At 45.7% G+C, this 20,782-nt stretch overlaps 1 protein-coding gene across 2 annotated transcripts in view; it reads left to right on the forward strand.

Annotated features, from left to right (window-relative positions):
* Positions 1-20,782, forward strand: part of OCEL1 (occludin/ELL domain containing 1) — a 102,628-nt gene that overhangs the window by 44,885 nt on the left and 36,961 nt on the right. For both annotated transcript variants that reach the window (XM_078671167.1, XM_078671168.1), the window contains exon 4: positions 2,146-2,317. In XM_078671167.1, the coding sequence (XP_078527293.1) occupies positions 2,146-2,317 (172 nt within the window). The remainder of the gene's footprint in view (positions 1-2,145; positions 2,318-20,782) is intronic.

The raw sequence follows: 20,782 nt of genomic DNA on the forward strand, positions 1-20,782 counted from the left end.
CCGGGTGCGGCAGGACATTGTATAAACTTTCATTTTTGCCCACACCCTGCTCATAGACTCTGGGCGCTGAGGAAGGCTAGATAATGCCGAAATGCATTCGCCATGCACGAGTCAAAAGCTTCATTAAAGGTGTTTCCTGTCTCCCCCTACGTGGCCTCTGCTTCTTTCTTCAAAGGAGTGTTCTGCATGTTTCACGCGATTGCCAGTATTGCGTTACAGGGGCCCCCGCATTTGAAGTTGGCCTGGATCCTACTGGTAACCGCTTCGGCGCTATCTCTCTTCAGGTTACTGAAAGTTGCCATGCCCACCCTCGGAGTAGGACGTAAGGATTTTAGCGGTGTTGGAGGCATTCGTGCACCACGACGGGCAAGTTGGATTTTCGGACGAGCCCCCGTCATTTTCCTGTTTTCTCTTCGGAGGTTTTGCGGTTCAGGGGACCGGAGGGGACACTTTGAAAGGAGCAACATACAGGATATCAGTGGATGCAAAGATGACAAACCCTCGCCGCAACAAGCACCTGATCCCCCCGCATCACTCACCTCATTGAAGCACTGCATCTTGGGACCTGTAGTTGCGCTGCAGTCACCTAGCTTCAGGTGGAGTAGATTAACCATTTGGGAGGCGGGGTCGGAGGCGAACCTATCCGGGTGCGGCAGGACATTGTATAAACTTTCATTTTTGCCCACACCCTGCTCATAGACTCTGGGCGCTGAGGAAGGCTAGATAATGCCGAAATGCATTCGCCATGCACCAGTCAAAAGCTTCATTAAAGGTGTTTCCTGTCTCCCCCTACGTGGCCTCTGCTTCTTTCTTCAAAGGAGTGTTCTGCATATATATATATATATATATATATATATATATATATATATATATATATAGGGAACTATATATACACACACACACACACACACACACTTGCCACTGTGTGTTTTAGTTTAGTTAGGCTGTTTCTTAGGAAGAGCTGTTTTCCGTTTGCTAATAACTTTGGCTCTGTTCAACGAATCTTCACTCAACTTTCCAAAAAAGTTCATCCACATCAGCTCGTTCTTGGAAAGTCTCAGGGTGATCCTTCAAGTGGGGGCCCAAAATGGAATTTCCCCATGCAATTTCCATAGGGATTTTTGAACAGGGCTACAGTACAAACGGCTGAATGAATGACACCAAGTTTGGCAGAAAGCTACTTCAACGAGAAAGTGTGCTTTTTGTAAATTGGTGTAAATCCGGTCAGTAGTTTTTGAGAAATTATAGTGAAACATTATGTAAACCTGGACGGTTGGGTTCGCCGGACTCCAGCGGGAGTCCCACGGGCACACAACTTCAAACAATAGAGGGGCATATTATCAAGGGGATTTATCTCCGCTTTTTTGGCTTTAAAAGCCAAGAAAGCGGATAAAAAATTATCTCCCTATTACCTAGCTGTCGCTAACACCAGTTAGCGACAGCTAGTTGGAGATAGCGACCATCTTGGGCCCCGCTTTGCATGTCAGTGATATTTATCACTAATGACATGCAAAGTGGGCGTGCCAAGATGTTAGCGACTTGAAACAGTCGCTAACATCGCTATCTCCTATTACCAACTGCCCGTGAGCAGTTCTTAGCCATGTTATCCAATGGGAGGTGGATAACATGGCTAAGAGCATTAGCTCGCTAATGCATGAATATCGCTGACTTTTCAGCGATATTCATGCATTTCGGCTGACTTTTATCGCTTAGGAGGTATACCTTGATAATAGCAAAGGTTCCTAAGCGATAAAAATCGCCACAGCTCGGCGATAAAAATATCGCTGCTAAACCAACATAGCGATAATTATCGCTAGTTGTTGGTAATATGCCCCAGAGTGTTCTGATTGCCCGAGGGCGCTTTTCTGCCTATCGGCCCTGTTGCATTCACAGCTGTACCTTATATTTGAGCAAAACATGTATGTGTATTATGAATGTACAGTCCTTGTGTTCTGAACATTGTTTCATTAACCCAGCAATCTGTGAAAGTGTATATCGTCCCCTTTCCCTCTTAACTTCAACATATTTTAAGCCTGACCAAAATGTTTGATTTTGAAAGGTTGGCCCCACCCTTCTATGAACATTCTTACTGTATATATATCTCTTGCTGCCTTAAGTAACTGGGGGTGTCTGTGTTTTTGGAAGGAAGTACCCTGAGATTTCCTGTCTGGAAGAGAGAGAGAGGTACAAAGCGGTGTTTAACGACCAGTACTGCGAGTATAAAGAACTATTTGCTGAAGTTCGGGCTACTCTGGCAAAGTTTACAGAACTGGATAGCATGATGGGCAAACTGCCCCGGCAGAGTGACAGAGCAAAGGTCAGTATGAGAGCTGTGGGCAAATCCAACATCCACTTGTTTGTAATTTGGAAAAGAGAAACATATGCTACTAGTTCCCACACTGTGTTTGATGGTGCATGTTAGAGAAACCTCCCAACTACTGCTGATGGTGGGAAACGGCCTTTACAACAAGGCTGTTTCCACGAAATCTTTAACCACGCATGCAGTACAACGCATGCGTGGTTACCACTAATGCCTTTACCACGCATGCCTTTACTACGATGTTTGTAGTAAAGGCATATGTGGTAAAGGTAAAAAAAAAAGGGGGGGGGCTTGGGGGGGTCTCCCCCCCAAATAAAACAACTCGCCTGAAGTCACGTCGGCATCAGAGTCGATTAAGAGAAATCGGGAAAAAATGCAGTTTTCTCTTAAGGACGTATGACGTCACCACGCAAATAGTCGAGGAAATGTTTATGCGTGGTAAACGAATTCCGTTGTAACGCATGCGTGGTAAAGGCATGCGTTGCAACGGAATTCGTTGTATCGTCATATATTCGCTGATGGTATACTTTGTGTCTATTAGGGAAGCTTGGCATTCTGCTGAAAATGCTGTACTTGTTAGGTATATTAGGGAACCTTGCCCAGCTTTGGCTGTTAGTCTACTGATTGTGTATGTCAGGGAAGTTTGGCATGCTGCGGCTAATGCTGTGCCTTTATATGTTAGGGAGCATGTCCAGCTGCTGCTTTACCTGTTATGTATGTTAGAGGAGCTGGCCCAGCTGCTGCAGATGGTGTACTGGTTATGTGTGTAAGGGAGGCTTGCCCAGCTGCTGCAGATGGTGTATTTATGTATGTTATGGAAGTTTGCCCTGCAGCTGCTAATGCTGTTCTTATATATGTTAGGGAAGATTGTCCAGCTACTACTAATGCTATACTAGTTATGCATGTTAGAGAAGCTTTCTCAGCTGCTGCTGATGGTGCACTTGTTGTGTATGTTAGAGAAGCTTTCTCAGCTGCTGCTGATGGTGCACTTGTTGTGTATGTTAGAGAAGCTTTCTCAGCTGCTGCTGATGGTGCACTTGTTGTGTATGTTAGAGAAGCTTTCTCAGCTGCTGCTGATGGTGCACTTGTTGTGTATGTTAGAGAAGCTTTCTCAGCTGTTGCTGATGGTGCACTTGTTGTGTATGTTAGAGAAGCTTTCTCAGCTGCTGCTGATGGTGTACTTGTAATACATGTTAGGGATGTTTGCTCCTCTGCTGTTAACTGTGTATGTCAGAGAAGCTTAGCCTCTTGCTGCCTGGACTGTCTTTGTTAAGTATGTATGGTAAGGAAGCTTGGCCTGCTGTAGCCTCCACTGTGCCTGTGCTGCGGTCAGGTCATTAAATGTAAAGCGCAAACAATTACCTGAAGGTGTCAAGGCGCTGGGGTCCGTCAGAAAGATTAAGCGAGCTATTGCCCAGAGTCACATGGTGCTGGCTGATCTGCCCCCGGCGCTGGGGATCGAACCGTGAGCCACCGGGTTCTGGAGTCGGTCGCCCTGGCCGCTGCGCCACACCGCTTCCAGTGTGAGCCTCCACCTGCGGCATTACTGGGAATTGAAACTTACTACTAATGTAATACATAGCGCTGCCTCTCTCATCTCCCTTTCAGGTCCCTTGTTGTCTTCTCTTCCGCTCATCTCTCCTCTCTCTATAGCTCCCTATGATCCGCTCTGTCTCCCTAGCTCCATCCCTCTGTTTCCTTGTTGCAACCCTTCAGCTCAGGGGGTGCCCCTACCCCTCAGTGGACCCCCATTCAATCCTAGGCCTGTGGATATTTGTGTGCAATGGAACTGTCAGGAGCCCCTCACCACATTCTGCAGGTGCCCCCCCATTTTATGTTACGCCACAGTCCCAGTCTCTTCTAGGGCTGGGTGACATTTTAATTATTCAAGAGTAATCGGAATAACCGTGGCAATTTCGTGTTACTCTTTTGATGCAAAACTACTGAAAATTATTATTATTTCTTTTTCTCCTCCAAACCTGTTTCTCCCCCTTTAGTCCCAGATAGTGTCACAGCAAGTCAGCATTCCGTTACCTTGCCTCAATTTTCAGGCTTGTGTCTGCCTTGTAGTTCTGAGCAGCAGTTCCTTTCTGCACTCCCCATGCCCTCCTCCAACAAGCAGTTGTGCTCTTTCTTAGGTTTGCCCAGTGTGAGGAAGTGGGGTTCCTGTTCCAAGGGCTGAGGTTGCACACTACGAAACGCAGGGCCCGATTCACAGAATGAACTTAAGACTCAATCCTAAACTTACTACTATTTTGGTATTCACAGAATGCACTTACTACTTTTGGCATTCACAGAATGAACTTACTACTTTTGGTATTCACAGAAGTTATGATTTTGTCTTAAGTCTGTCTTAAGTCTGTCTTAAGTTTGTCTTAATCCTAACTTCTGTGAATACCAAAAGTAGTAAGTGCATTCTGTGAATACCAAAATAGTAGTAAGTTTAAGATTGAGTCTTAAGATCATTCTGTGAATCGAGCCCGCAGTTCACAAACATGAGACCTGAGACCTCCCCCGCCTCTCCTATTTTTTCTGTACAGCGGTCTCTGCCACATGTGCAGAGATACCAGCATTCTTAAGTATACGTTGAGGGAGTGGCTGGAAACTGGGGACTCCTTACAACTAAATGGGACGGGTGCAGGGAATGTAAGGCGGTGCTTGGGAGGGAAATGCTAACACAAAACACACACCCACAAAAGAATATGACCACTGGGATTCACAAATAGACTTCTAAAGTTACTACGGCCCTAAAAGTGTTAAAAGAAATGTAAATTCACTCTGTCTCTGCCTTGGAAAAAGTCAAGCACCATACACGGCTACTCACGGGGGATGTATGTCATTACAACGCATGCTTTCACAACGCATGCCTTTACCACGCAAGTTTTACAATGCAAGTCGTTACAACGACTTGCGTTGGGGGGCGCTGGATAGTGAGTAGTTTAATTTACTATTCCAACTCCAGTCCCCGTGGATAGTAGGGAAGGTGTTGGATAGTAAATTGAACTATTCCCTATCCTAGAGCGCCCCCCAGGGCAAGTCGTTGTAATGACTTGCGTTGTAATAGTTGCGTGGTAATGGTATGTCGTTGTAATAGTTGCGTTGTAATGGTTGTTCACCCTCACGGGTACTGAAACACACTCCTATAGAAAACAGCGGAGGCCGGAAAATAAAATAACACCCTCTAGGAACTAATGTTCAATAAATGAAATTAGTTCAAGGTTTTGAAAAAATGTAAGAAGGTTTCAACTGAGTTTATAACTGAGTAGACTACTTTTTAAATAAAAATGCTAGAGTAATTGAATTTTAATGATCAGTTAACAATTCTAATATTTACAAATTATTAATTTTATTATTTAAAATGGTGTACAGTCATAATATCGAGTCTTTTATTTCGACTGGACAGAATATCGAGTAAAAAATATAGAATGGACATAATATCGACTAGACATAATATAGACAACAAAAAAATCGACTAGAGAAAATTAATATCGAATAGAATGGACATAATATCGAATCAAAAATATAGAATGGACATAATATCGACTAGACATAATATAGACAACAAAAATATCGAATTTAAGGTAAGTTAATAATAATTTTTATTTTGTGTGTAATATAAGTCTGTAGCGGGTTGTGGGTTTATAGGGGAATAGGGTGGGAAGTAATTTAATTCTAATTAATTAAATATGTTAATTTATTTATTGATATATATTTAGAATTAATTGTTAATTAATTATTAATTGGTAATTAATTAAAATATAATTGGTAATTAATTATAATTGATTAATTGATAAATATTTTAATTTTAGTAATTTATTTTCTGTAGCGGGTTGTGGGTTTATAGGGGAATAGGGTGGGAAGTAATTTAATTATAATTAATTAAATATGTTAATTTATTGATATTTATTTAGAATTAATTGTTAATTAATTATTAATTGGTAATTAATTAAAATATAATTGGTAATTAATTATAATTGATTAATTGATAAATATTTTAATTTTAGTAATTTATTTTCTGTAGCGGGTTGTGGGTTTATAGGGGAATAGGGTGGGAAGTAATTTAATTCTAATTAATTAAATATGTTAATTTATTTATTGATATATATTTAGAATTAATTGTTAATTAATTATTAATTGGTAATTAATTAAAATATAATTGGTAATTAATTATAATTGATTAATTGATAAATATTTTAATTTTAGTAATTTATTTTCTGTAGCGGGTTGTGGGTTTATAGGGGAATAGGGTGGGAAGTAATTTAATTATAATTAATTAAATATGTTAATTTATTTATTGATATTTATTTAGAATTAATTGTTAATTAATTATTAATTGGTAATTAATTAAAATATAATTGGTAATTAATTATAATTGATTAATTGATAAATATTTTAATTTTAGGGTTCAGGGTCAGTTTTCAGTTTTTGGGTAAAGGGGTATTTTTAGGGTTCAGGGTCAGTTTTCAGTTTTTGGGTAAAGGGGTATTTTTAGGGTTCAGGGTCAGTTTTCAGTTTTTGGGGTAAAGGGGTATTTTTAGGGATCAGGGTCAGTTTTCAGTTTTTAGGTAAAGGGGTATTTTTAGGGTTCAGGGTCAGTTTTCAGTTTTTGGGTAAAGGGGTATTTTTAGGGTTCAGGGTCAGTTTTCAGTTTTTGGGTAAAGGGGTATTTTTAGGGTTCAGGGTCAGTTTTCAGTTTTTTGGGTAAAGGGGTATTTTTAGGGTTCAGGGTCAGTTTTCAGTTTTTGGGTAAAGGGGTATTTTTAGGGTTCAGGGTCAGTTTTCAGTTTTTTGGGTAAAGGGGTATTTTTAGGGTTCAGGGTCAGTTTTCAGTTTTTGGGTAAAGGGGTATTTTTAGGGTTCAGGGTCAGTTTTCAGTTTTTGGGGTAAAGGGGTATTTTTAGGGTTCAGGGTCAGTTTTCAGTTTTTGGGGTAAAGGGGTATTTTTAGGGTTCAGGGTCAGTTTTCAGTTTTTGGGGTAAAGGGGTATTTTTAGGGTTCAGGGTCAGTTTTCAGTTTTTGGGTAAAGGGGTATTTTTAGGGTTCAGGGTCAGTTTTCAGTTTTGGGGGTAAAGGGGTATTTTTAGGGTTCAGGGTCAGTTTTCGGGTAAAGGGGTATTTTTAGGGTTCAGGGTCAGTTTTCAGTTTATGGGTAAAGGGGTATTTTTAGGGTTCAGGGTCAGTTTTGGGTTTTTGGGGTACAGGGGTACTTTGTAAAAATAAAGTAAAATTACATTTAAATTAAATTTATTTAATACAATTAAATTATATTAAATTATATTATAATATTTTTTATTAATTTATATTCAAAAAATTATTATATACTTACCAATACTTGCGTTGTAATGGTATGTGTTGTAAAGGTATATGCGTTGTAAAATCTTGCGTTGTAAATGTATGCGTTGTAAAAGTTTTTGCGTTGTAAAAGTTTTGTTGTAATGGTAGGCGTTGTAAAAGTATGCGTTGTAACGTCATACATCCCTGGAGTAGGAATAGTAATTTTAACCTCTACGCTATCCAGCGCTTTCCCTACTGTTGCACCCACTGGAGTGGGAGTAGTAAATTTTACCTCTACGCTATCCAACACTTTTGCTAATGTTGAACTCACTATAGTTGTAACAATAAATTTTAAACATTTTCTAAAATGTTATATATGTTTATTTAATAATATGTTTATATATATATATATATATATATATATATATATATATATATATATATATATGTGTGTAATTTTTGGTGATATAATTTTTTTAATTATATAAATTATTTATTAAAATTAAATTTTTTTATTAATTATTTTTAAGTTTATATTAAATATATTTATTACTATATTAGTTTTAACTTAATTTTAAGACATTTAAAAAAATCGATATTTTGACAGTCTATATTTTTGTAAGTCGATATTTTGGAGTCGATATTTTGGTACTTACCTGTTTGAAGATAGGGAGTCGATATTTTGTCAATCGATATTTTTGACTCGATATTTGTGTATCTCGATATTTGTGTCGTCGATATTATGTCAGTGATCCATTTAAGACATATTTAATTTGAAAGTTAATGTGCTGTAAAAGGAATTGTTTCTTAACTGTAACTCTTGTTCTCTCGTAGGAGAATCCCCATCGAAGTCATGGGGCTTGAATAGATCTGCTCACATGCGGGAACTCCAGAGCACTTCTTCATAGAATATCTTCTTAAGTGTAGACGTTCACCTTTCTTTAAGAAGGACTGCAGAAACACTTAAGAAAGAACATAATGTGCAGCCTAGAAAACGGGTTACAGTGGAGAAATACTTCCGATTGTACTTACAAAAGAATTAAAATACCCCTTTATATGTATAATTTTCACGTGAAAAGGTTATAAAAGCAGCTTAAATCTCTTTCACAAACCCTTTTTGTAAAGGTAAAAGATGAAGAATAGCAGCACAGAGTAGCCCCGTAGGCAGCCATTATCTGAGTTTAAAACAGTGTCTGCGCCTTTAACCCCTTCCGTGCTCATGACGAGCTAAGCTCGTCATGAGTTGCGCCGCTCGCATGCTCATGACGAGCTCAGCTCGTCATGTAACGCGGCTTTTGAAAAAAAGCCACACAGCGCGAAAATAGCGGCCGCAGCATGCGGTTAAGGACTCAGAGACCACCAGTTTCCCATCATGCCTAGCATGTGGCATTTGCCTCAGTATTTTTTGAAGGAATGAGTTACTGAAAGGTAATTCCAATAATTTCCTCTGTTATGTCCTCCAAGAAGGCGGGTGATTCGCTTAGGACTTCAATGGATATTCCCCTACGAGAGAACTGGAATTACAGGTAAGAAACTATTCCATCTCTCATAGGGGATCTCCAATGATTGTAATAAACATTTGAATAGAATAGTAAGGCCAGTCCCACCAAGAGCGGTCAAAAACAACAGAGGAAAGACAATAGGCTCGAATTAAGCAAATACATTTCTGAAGGAAGCTTGTCCTACTTGAGCGTCTGCTCAAGCATCCAAATCCAAAAGTAACGCTTGATGAATGTGTGGACAGACCTCCAGGTAGCCGTTTTACAGATCTCCGCTACAAGGACATTCTCATCCAAGCGGCAGTAGCTGTTTTGTCCCTAGTAGAATGGCCTTCGGTATAGCTTACAAGGTCCTGTTGGCCTTTTAATAGCGTAAGAGTATGCAAGACACTATCCATCGGGAGATGAATTGTTTGGATGTGGCTAAACCTGTACAGTCTGGGTCATAATTAATAAACAAACGGTTCTAGCTGCGCTTGTCGCGTGTCTTGTCTAGAAAAAACTTTACTTCCCGCCTCACAACCAGAGAATAAAGAGTGCTCTCAATCGGGGTTCAACTGTGTTGAAAGAAGGTTGTAAATTAAATTGTTTGATTAACATGAAAGTCCAAAACTACCCTGGGGAGGAAATTAGGGTGAATCCTCATAACTACCTTGTTAGAGCAGAAGACAGTGTAAGGCTTGTGAGAATGTAACGCCTGGATTTCTCTAACCCTACGAGCTGATGTGATTGCTACGAGGAAAGCGTTTTTCCAAGAGAGATGGTGTGGGGATGCCTTATGAATAGGTTCAAAAGGAGCCTTCATGAGACATGAAAGGACTATGTTAAGCTCCCAGGGAGGGGAAGGGCGCCTAATCGGAGGGAAAACCTTCTTTAACCCTTCTAGAAAATCCTTGATCACAGCGATACAAAAAAAGAGGTTTGAGAAGGACATTTCCTGTAGGCAGTGAGTGACGCCACGTAGAGTCTTATGGAAGAGAATGGCAAGCCAAATTTTGCCAAATGGATAGGGAAGAATAACAGCTTCCTGGCAAGTTTTAGGATCTACGTTCTTGGAGGAACACCAGATGCAAAAGTTATTCGACTTGAAGGCATATGCTGAACAGGTTAACAGTCATTTAGCCTCCTTGAGCATATCTGTGCTTCCTTGGGGCAGGTTCAAGTGTTCATACTGCACTAGCTCTGGAGCCATGAGGTAAAATTTCAAGAGGAGAGATTGGAGTGAACCATCTGGCCTCCAAACATTTTTAGCAGGTCTGGTCAACCCAGGCCGCAAGCTAGCATCACCAGCCAGCACCCACCGACCCTTCAGCTGTCACCGCTGCCGGCACACCTGCAGCACCGCCAAGACCACTGACCCAGCGCAATCCGCCCGCAACAACAGAACCAAACCGAAGACCCTGCAATGCATCCTCCTTAACGTCCGATCCCTCAACAAACATTCCACCGAAATCTGGGACCTCCTCGACAGCACTACCCCGGACGTAGCATTCTTTACCAAAACCTGGACCAACACCACCTCGGGACCGGACATTGCCTTTCCCCAAGGATACAAGATCTCCAGGAAGGACCGCCCCACCCACCCTGTAGGAGGAATCGCCATCGTCCACATATCCACCCTCCGCCTGAGCACACTCCCCGACGAGCCCACAGACCTGATGGAACACCTTCACTTCAAGATACTGGCCAGACCTACCTCCAGGAGCAGCAACTACTGCTGTGCACTTAGAGAAGGTCCTGGGAGCTGACTCGAGGCCAAATGGAAGGAACTGGTTTTGATCGTGGGCCCCGCCCCACTACAAATGTCAAGAACTTGCAGTGTTTCTTGGGGATGGGTACATGAAAATATGCATCTGGGAGGTCCATGGAACAGGGCCAATCCTCCTGATACATTTGGGGATCGATCTGATGCAAAGCTAGCATCCCAAAACTTTCTTGTTAAATCCATTTATTGGCTACTTTCGAGTTGAGAATGGGTCTGAGCGTGTTCTTGTCTTTTTTCTTCACCAGAAAATATCTGGAGTACATGCCTGTACCTCGTTGTTTGCGGGTGTTCACCTCCACCATCTGCTTCTACAGCAAGATGATGACTTCTTCCCCAAGCATTTACAGATGATGGTTGGATGGTTTTGGTGGGATGGACTGGGGAGGACTGACGAATAAGAGACAATAGCCATTTTGAACAATATTCAGAACCCAGGAGTCTTTTGTGAATTTTTGCCACTCTGCCAGAAAGTTTGAGATGCTTCCCCCTACCAGAGTGGAGGAAGGGAAGATTCAAGGCTTTGCGCCTGTTGTGTGTTTACCGACCTTGGTTGGGCTTTTGCTGCTGGTATGGCCGCTACTCTTTTGGCTGCTGGTTACTCTGGTACCAATGAGGGGTTTGAACCCTCTAAAGGTAAAAACAGGAGTCGGTAAGGCCTAATGGAACGCCTTTACTCATTTGGTCTTTCTAGGCGACAGCCTCAAGAATATCCATTTCCAACTTCAAGCCAGCCATCTCATCATCGGTGTGGCTGCCAAAGAGGGTAGACCCTGAAAAAGGAACATTTAAAATGCTTTGCTGCGACTCGGATTTAAGAGATGTGAGGCGGAGCTATGATGCCACCTTAAGGCAATCCCATGACAATATGTATGTGGTGCTAACGCACAAGTTACTTACCTTCGGTAACGATATATCTGTAAGAAACAGTAGTTAGTATTAGATTCCTTACCTTAGAATATCCCCAGGCGTCAGTCTGGATCCGGAATCTTTTGGGTAGGAGTACCCCTGCGCGTCGGTAGGTGTCGTCTGCGGCTCCGCGTCCATCGCCGGCGTAGTTGGTGCTGGAATGACGTCGCCGGAGTACTTAGACGCCGCCCTCACGCGCTGACGTCAGTTCTTATACACAGCTTTTCCACGCCAGAAACGCAGAGCCATGATAAAAACCAACACTGGTGCCATAAAACTTGGGCCCTAAAAAGGGATGACCTTAACCCTAGATATCGGTTGGCAGAACGGGGAGGATGGGTGGGGCGGTAAGGAATCTAATACTAACTACTGTTTCTTACAGATATATTGTTACCGAAGGTAAGCAACTTGTGGATCTGAAAGAAACAGGTTAGTATTATATTCCTTGCCTTAGAATAGATACCCCAGCAATACCAACCCCGGTGGTGGGTCTGCGAACCAATAATCACACCAGAAAGTCCTGGAGGACGGAACGGCCAAAGAAGCCATCCCTCCGGACTTGGCTGTCCAGGCAGTAGTGTCTTGCGAACGTGTGCAGCGAGGACCACGTAGCTGCCTGGCAGATGTCCTGCAAGGGGAATCCCCGACCCACGGCAGTAGTAGCCGCCGTGGCTCGAGTGGAATGGGCATGCAGCCCCACAGGAGGCTCCTTTTTAGCCACTGAAAAACAAGCCTTGATGCATAAAACGACCCATCGAGAAATGGTCCGTTTGTGCACCGCCCGTCCCTTTTTAGCACCCACGTAACCAACAAAGAGTTGGTCATCCCCCCGGAACTGGCGTGTGCGATCCAGATAGTATGAGAGTGCACGTTTTGGGTCCAGACAGTGGAGCCTCTCTTCCTCTTTCGAGGCAGAAAGAAGGTGGGCAAGGTGGTGGACTGCCTGATGTGGAAGGCTGTGACTACCTTGGGCAGGAAAGAAGGTCGCATCCGCAACACAACTTTGTCCGGATGGACAGAAAGGAAAGGAGGTCTTGAAGAAAGAGCCTGGAGCTCACTCACTCTCCTGGCAGAGGTGATGGCAACCAGGAATGCAGTCTTAAGAGTGAGAAGACGAAGAGGACAGTTATTAAGTGGCTCGAAGGGAGCGCACATCAGATAAGTCAGAACAAGATTCAAGTCCCACTGAGGCATCACGAAAGGAACAGGGGGAAACATATGAGTGATGCCCCTTAAGAAACTATTTACAACTGGGGACTTGAAAAGAGAGGGCTGATCAGGGAGCCTTAAGAAGGCGGAAATTGCAGAGAGGTAGCCCTTAAGAGTGCCCAGAGCAGAGCCCTGCTGGGCAAGAGAAAGAAGAAAGAGGAGAACCTCAGAAAGGGGGGCAGAGAGTGGATCCACAGCCATGCCACAAATTTGTTCCACCTTCAGGCGTAAACCGATTTTTTGGAGGGACGCCTGGCTGCCAGAATGACATCACAGACTTCATGAGGCAAGTCAAAAGGCCTCAACTGTCGCCACTCAATCTCCACGCATGGAGGTGGAGGCTGGATAGGTTCGGGTGGAGGACCGTCCCCTGCTGCTGTGACAGAAGGTCCTCCTGAAGAGGCAGACAAATCGGGGGATCGACTGACATGCTGAGTAGCTCGGGATATCAGTATCTTCGTGCCCAGTCCGGAGCCACAAGGATGACTTGGGCCCGGTCGCACCTGATCTTCTTCAGCACTCTAGGCAGAAGTGGTATAGGCGGAAAGGCGCACAACAGACCGCAGCTCCACTCGCGACGAAAAGCGTCTCCGAGCGAGTGCCGCCTTGGAAATTCCAACGCGCAGAATTGCTGAAATTGCGCGTTCTCTTCTGTGGCAAATAGATCTAACCAAGGCTCTCCCCACTGCTGAAAGAGACCTTGCACCACGTCCGAGTTCAGACGCCATTCGTGATCCATCATGCACCGACGCTGAGTTAGGGATCTGCCGCTGACCCAATCGCGGTCCGTGAGCCCCCACTGCAACTGTCTTGCAGTGCCCTCCGAGATCAAGACAAGGTTTGAGGACCTCAGTGAGGAGGTTAGTCCTCACGGCCACCACGGGGAGCTCAAGAGACAAGGCCTTGGCTGCCCTCGTCAACACCACTTTGTAGGCAGCCCCCTCCTCCGTAGCCACGGTAGGACGGGAGACTAATCCAGTGTCAGGTGAAGTGTCCAAACCACTGGCCTCCCCTAGTTCCGACGCCGGATCGAGGGGGGGATCGGGGACAACGTCGTCCGGAGACGGCGTCAGGGGCGACACCCTAGGAGTCGACGCCGGCGGAGAGGTCGTTAGGTCGACCAGCGGCGACACGGATCCGGCGGGGCCCTGCGGCTTCGGGACCGAAGGCGCCGACGGCGCCGGGGCCGAAGCACCCGTCGCCGCCGGGGCCGAAGCACCCAGCCCGCTTGGGCTCCCAGTCGGGACCGCGAGGCCCGAAGGCGCCGCGGAACCCCGCGGAGGAGTGAGCGACCTCATGGCCATGAGGAAGGCATCGATCTCCTCCGGCATCGCGTTCTGCCCAGGGACTGGCGGGTATGGAGCAGACCGCGACGTCTGTGGCTCCAGCGGAGCCGCGTGGGCGGTGTCGCCCGAACCCCCGCCCGCATTGCGCGAGCGTCGGGGGGAGTCAGAAGAGCGGTGTAGCTTCTTCGACTTCTTGTGCCTCTTACCTGAGCACTTGGAGCCCGACGAGTGGTGTCGACTCGCCGAGCTGTGATGGCTCGGGCCCCGCGACCGGTCCCTCGACCTCCTCCTGGACCGGGACCTCGAGCGGCGCGGGCCGACTGCCGGAGCTCGAGGCGCTTACGGGACCGCTCCCGCCTAGCTTTCGACGTCAAGGCCTGGCAGTCGGGGCACGACTTGTCATCGTGGTCGGCCCCTAAGCAATACAGGCACCGGCGATGGGGGCCGGTAACCGACATCAGTCGGTTGCAGTTGGCACAGGGTTTGAACCCTGGCATCACTACCGCACCGATGGAGTCGTACGACTCGAAAAACAGATCAAAAGGATCGAAAAAGTTTAGTCAAAAAAGGACTAAAGGGTACCACTTTTTCCGCTTGCTGGCGCGGAAAAAAGAAGAACTGACGTCAGCGCGCGAGGGCGGCGTCTAAGTACTCCGGAGACGTCATCCCGGCTCCAACGACGCCGACGACGGACGCGGAGCCGCAGACGACGCCTACCGACGCGCAGGGGTACTGCTACGCAAAAGTTTCCGTATCCAGACTGACGCCTGGGGATATTCTAAGGTAAGGAGTCTAATACTAACCTGTTTCTTTCAGATAAGGAGTCTGCAGCGGAGCTGGTGACTTGGTTGCACTCCATGAGACCTTTGTTAATGATCTCTACTAAGTCCCCTCTTCTGTCTCTGGGAAGATCTCCCGCAAATTGCTGAATAGTTTTAGAGTGCTCTATCATATCTACCCAGGAGGGCAGTAGCACTGGCCGCTTTCATGGTGATGTTGGTGGTGGTGAAGGAGGCAGAGAAGGAGGAGGAGGTGGAGAGTCCGGTAGTACTATCAGGGAGGAGGGGGAGTAGGCCCTTGAATACTCCAAATCAAGTGACAAATTGTGTCCTCGACATTGAGATTGATTTCAACATCGACCAACGTTGACAACTTGATGGCGACCTTCTCCTCGACGGTGATTTCCTCTGATGACTCGCCGTCAAACTGCTCCTCAGCGTCGATGGATCACCCCACCTCAATAAACTCCACGATGTTGATCTTACAGAGCACATCGATGGCGCATGAGTTCTACCTTCTCTGTGTCCATCTGTAAAGTAACTGGTGCTCATGTCGAGTGCTCTGATACCTTTGAGTCGAGTTCGTGCTATATAAAAATCTAAAAAAAAAAATCCCTCAAAGTCGACAGGGAAAGATGTAACTTTCAGGCTGGCAACCTGTTTTCACACTTTACACCTCTCTCATAGTTAGATGTAAGAGCCCCTGTAGAAGACTGCCCCTCTCCTCGCTCTCAGGTCTCACCTTGAGACTGGAATTGCTGTCTGTGCAGTTCTTACATGCCATGAAGGCACATTTTCTCACTGTCTCAGGGTGTGACATGATCACTTTTTGCAGCGTTGGCACTGGAACAGCTATGGATGGAAGGCAGAGTATAGAGACATTGCGAGGATCTGATTTGGCCTTCTTTTTCCCACAGGCAGGGCACTTATCAAACAGAGAAGGATAATAAATGGCAAAACGCCTCAAAATTCTGTCTGAAACAGCTTAAAACAGTGAGAGGATTATGAAAGGTGTCAAGTGAATCAAAGAAAACAAAATTCCACAGGTGAATTTTGAAGAAAAAAAGCTTAAAAGGCAGAGCTCAATGCTCCAGGATCTTGTCGCCAGGTGCCAGAAAAAAGAACTGCACCAACTGCCACCTGCTAGGCATGATGGGATACTGCTGTTTTTTAAAGGCACAGATGCTGTTTTAAACTCATATAATGGCAGCCTATGGGGATACTCTGTCCTGCTCTCCTTCATCTTTTACCTTCACAAAAAGGGTTAGTGAAAGAGATGCAAGCTGTTTTATAATATTTTAAATAGAATCTGAAGTATTCCTCCACTGTAGCTGTTTTCTGGGCTGCATGTTATGTTGTTTCTTAAGTGTTTCTGCAGGCCTTCCTGAAGAAAGGCAAACGTCTACACGCAAGAAGATATTCTATGAAGAAGTGCTCCGGGATTCCCGCACATGAGCGGAACTATTCAAACGCTTATGACTAGCAATGGAGATCCCCTACAAGAGAATGAAATTTATTATTTCCGGGGATTTAATAAATATTTGAAATAATTTACATTTATATTATACTTTCAAATATTTGTATTGGTTTAAAAAAAAAAAAGATGACTCCATTTCTCTTTGCTGTAGCAGTAAATGGACTGCAAGCTTTAGTCAGTAGAGCCCCGTTGAAGCCCCTATCCATGGTATTTCCTTACCCCACCACGTGAAAAGCCCCTGAATAGAAACCACTGTCTCCATCTCTCCATGTCCTCCTTTCTCCCTCACACACAATTCCCGTGGTCTCATATTCTCCTATGCCACAGCCCATACTCTAACACCCTGCATGACTCCACCACTGCAACGGTCTCCTGTTGGGGGCCAACAAGTCAGTGGTCAAGAGAATCCAGAGAGCCCAGAACGCCGCGGCTCGGACCCTTTTTGCCCTCCCCAAACACTGCCACATTTCTCACCTTCTTCGCCGGCTTCATTGGCTACCGGTGAAACAGAGAATTGAATTTAAGACCCTCTGCCTCACCCACAAAATTCTACACGTCCAGGGCCCTCATATACTACAGGATCTCTGCACACCCTATGTTCCCACCCGAACCCTACGTTCTGCTGATCTCCATCTCGCCCGGACCATCAGAGTACACAAGAGAAGAGCGGGTGGCCGTTCCTTTAGGTCCCTCGCCCCGGCCCTCTGGAATTCTATCCCAATTGAGGCACGCGCCACTCAAAACCCCTGGCACTTCCGGAAATTTATCAAAACCTGGCTGTTTGCCTCTATTCAGGGGTCCAATTCTTAGGCCGCTTTCTGTGCTCTATCCCTCTTTCTGTCTGGTTGTCCGCAAGCGCTGGGACGCCCCGTTGCTGGGGCAGCCATGCGCTATATAAGCCCATTTAACATAACATAACATAACATAACCTTACTTCTCTCTTTCTACCAGATCTTTATTTCCAATCTGCAGAATGTCAGGCCCTTAATGGACGCAACTTTCTGCAGACTGGAAAACAGCCCATCTTTGCGTGTTCAAGGTCCCTTTTGATGGTCTTGTTGCTTTTAGTTGCATTAGCCCTGTCTACAATCTAAAGCTTTTTATAGCCGGACCTAAAATGGGCTTTAACACTAGAAAGTCTAACAAACAATAAATAGAGAGGATCAGGAAGCCTCGCCCACCATGCCGGCTTTGAAGCAGATCCAGAGGAAGCAGTCACAGGAAGCGGCCCTTGTAGAACTCCATTGAATGAGCCTACATAGGCGTGCGCTGTGACCTCACCAGCTTCTCTTTCCTGCTCCTGGTGGGCCAGGAGGAAATCTGGGCTTCAGCGATGTGCCTTCACGCTCAAGTGCCTAGAAGATGTCCTTTTTCAAAGATTGACTGGCCTACAGGGAAATGGAGAGTATTCCCAGCAGGCCGGACCCACGGGAAGCCCATGAGGACTGGGATGCAGTTGGTTCCATGTTGGGCATAACCAGACACGTTCACATGTCAGATATGGCCAGACGTACGACTGGCTGCCCCAGCCTGACACACTTTTCAGAGGCACAACTTTGTTTGAGATTCTCCCTATACTCTTTTAGGGCAGGCTATATCTGGCCCACGCTCCTATTTCGGATTGTATGCCCACTAGGCCATATCTCCTCTCACTTAGCAAAATATCCTTCCCCATGCCATCCCACATTTCCCTAATCCACTCCTCCTCCCACAAGGGCCTATCATCTTCCACTGAGCCATGCACACTTCCGCCAGTGCTTAATTTGTACAGAATATAAGTGCCAGGGCTCTCCTCAGGAGGCGACTTCAGCTTGCACCACATATTGCACCTGCCAGCCTGGCCAAAACAAAACTATTAACCATCACACTCCTAAAAGTGTGATAAGTCAGATTATACCAGACCCCCAAAGCTATAAGAATGGCTTGGGCAGCAGGCAATAGTCATTTTTAATGTATATTGAATTAATAATTACCTGTTGTTATGGTCATCTCTAAATTATCCAGACTGCACCATCTTGTGGCAGACTGTCACAAGCGCCGGTGTTGACAATTTAGTCCCAGTGCCGAGCACCGGAACCACGGGTTCAAATTAAGCACTGACTCCCCACCAAAGCACATGTCCTCCCACATGACCATTCCTGCTTCAGTTGTTTTTTACCATAATATAGCCTGTTTGCCACTGTGTGCATTAACAAGCATTTACAAAGTCAAGGGGTCTGGAGTTAGAAAGTCTACATATTTGTATGTACTTATTCAAACATATACAGTAGGCACTAAAAGTTTAAGTAATAAAAAGTACAAATGGTGCCATCTAAAGGTGGTGTGCATGTTTTTTAAAGAGCAGGCAAAATGACCCATCGCAAAAAATAATTTAAAAGAAAATGAAAGCAGAGATTGTCTAACTAGCCCTGGCACTGAAGTGGACTACTTTAAAACGGATATGCATGCACAAGTGAATAAAAAATGCTGTTACGATGAAGAGAGTCATTGGCTAAATTGGGCTGACCCATCGTTCCACAGCAGAAACAAAATGTGAAGAACACTTGTACTTGTACATATCAATGTATAAAGAGGCCACCCACGGAGAGTTGGGTGGAGGCCAACCCCAATGCACATGACCAAAGCCTGGAGGTCAAGCCATGCCAATGCCATAAATTTAATTGCATATATAAAAATTCATAACCAGCTCCACTGTAGTCAGGTGTCGCAGCACACCCAGATGGCACTCGGCTATCTAGGTGGGACCCCAATGATGAAGCATGTCACCAACTAGGTCTTCTAAGGACAAAGGATTGTCCCGAGTAGGGGTACAATTTGTGCACCTTGAAAGCCAGAAGGTTATTATTAACCTCTAGGGGGCACTCCTCCATTTGTTTTGTTAGGTCAAGCCCTGCCACCATCCCTGGTGAACATGACCATGCACAGCGAGCATGTGCGCAAAAATGTTTGGGCACAGTGTCTTGGCCAGAGGACAGGCCCTGAGTCAACCCCTTAGAACATTGGCAAAGGCAGTGAACTGAAGGGGTTCTCTGGCTGCAAATATTGGTTGCAGAAGCTGGCTGGAGCGGGCTTGAAGCTAAGCCCTGTGGGCAATCCCCACTGCTGCATATGGCAAAGGCCGTGCACAGCTGGGCCAGCAGGTCACCATTTGTAATCCTAGAGGTCATGTGTAAACTGCAGGGCGCTGTTTCTAACCCTTGAGGTTTTGAGTAATCTGCAGGCTACTTAATCTAATCACAAAAATCAGATTTCATCTGGAGGTCATCGGTTCTAATCCTACCTGTCATGCAGACCTAAGGAAAGGTACATGGGTAGTTGGAGTATCATCACACAGGCCTGGTTAATGAGAGGAGAAATGCAGTGTTTACAGGTGAGAGGGTGCGCTGTGTGTGTGGGCAGGGGGCGGATGTTGAAGCGAAGGTGATGCAAGGAAGTACATGCAGGAGAGAGTGAAAAGAGGGCACTGAAGGAAGGAGATGACACGCGAGTTACACATATAGAGGATTGCAAATATGTGGTGAAAAAACGACTGAGGGTGGAGCAGGAGGAGATTTCACACCATGTCATGGAGCACCACGTCAAGTGGTGGTCCATGACACAGTGGGGCTGTCACTGGCCTCAGTGAGGTCAGACTCTGCCCCTGGCCACATTCTGCACATTATTGATGTTCACCACCCTTGTAAGTGTGTATTTAACGTCCCCATGGCATTAGTAGGGGATACATCACTAATGTTGTAGGGCCTAGCCACTAGCGCACCCTTGCCACTCTGCAACCAAACCCACTGACACTATGAACCACACCTTTGATTGTCACTAGGGCAAAGATCTTGTGGAGGTCTGACCCCCTTTTATTTATAACACCCGGACATGCCCGGCCAGAGGATGTGGTGCAATAACATCCGGGGCAAGAATCACCATTATAACATCTGAGTGATGGGGGGCGTGGCTACGCACGCAACGGGAATGGCCGCCTAGGAGCGAAGCTCCGCGCCAGGCTTGCCTTCCCGGGGGCTTTTATCCGACATATCGCCGCCCGCGGACGGCGAAAATAATTGGCGCCACCTCCGGACGTCACCGCCGGCCTCCAGGCCAATTTTGCGGAAAATCAACGCACCCGGGGCGGACCGGAGGTTTCACTGTGCCGCTGCCGCCTTCCTCGATCCCAAACTCGGGAGGCGCGCAGGACAGATCGGGGATCCAGTCGGGGGCGCAGGCCCAGAGATCGGCCCGGCGGTCGCAAAGGCCGCAAGACGCTGGAAGAGCCGCG

This window comes from Lissotriton helveticus, chromosome 12 (assembly GCF_964261635.1).
Source record: "Lissotriton helveticus chromosome 12, aLisHel1.1, whole genome shotgun sequence".
NCBI lineage: Eukaryota > Metazoa > Chordata > Amphibia > Caudata > Salamandridae > Lissotriton > Lissotriton helveticus.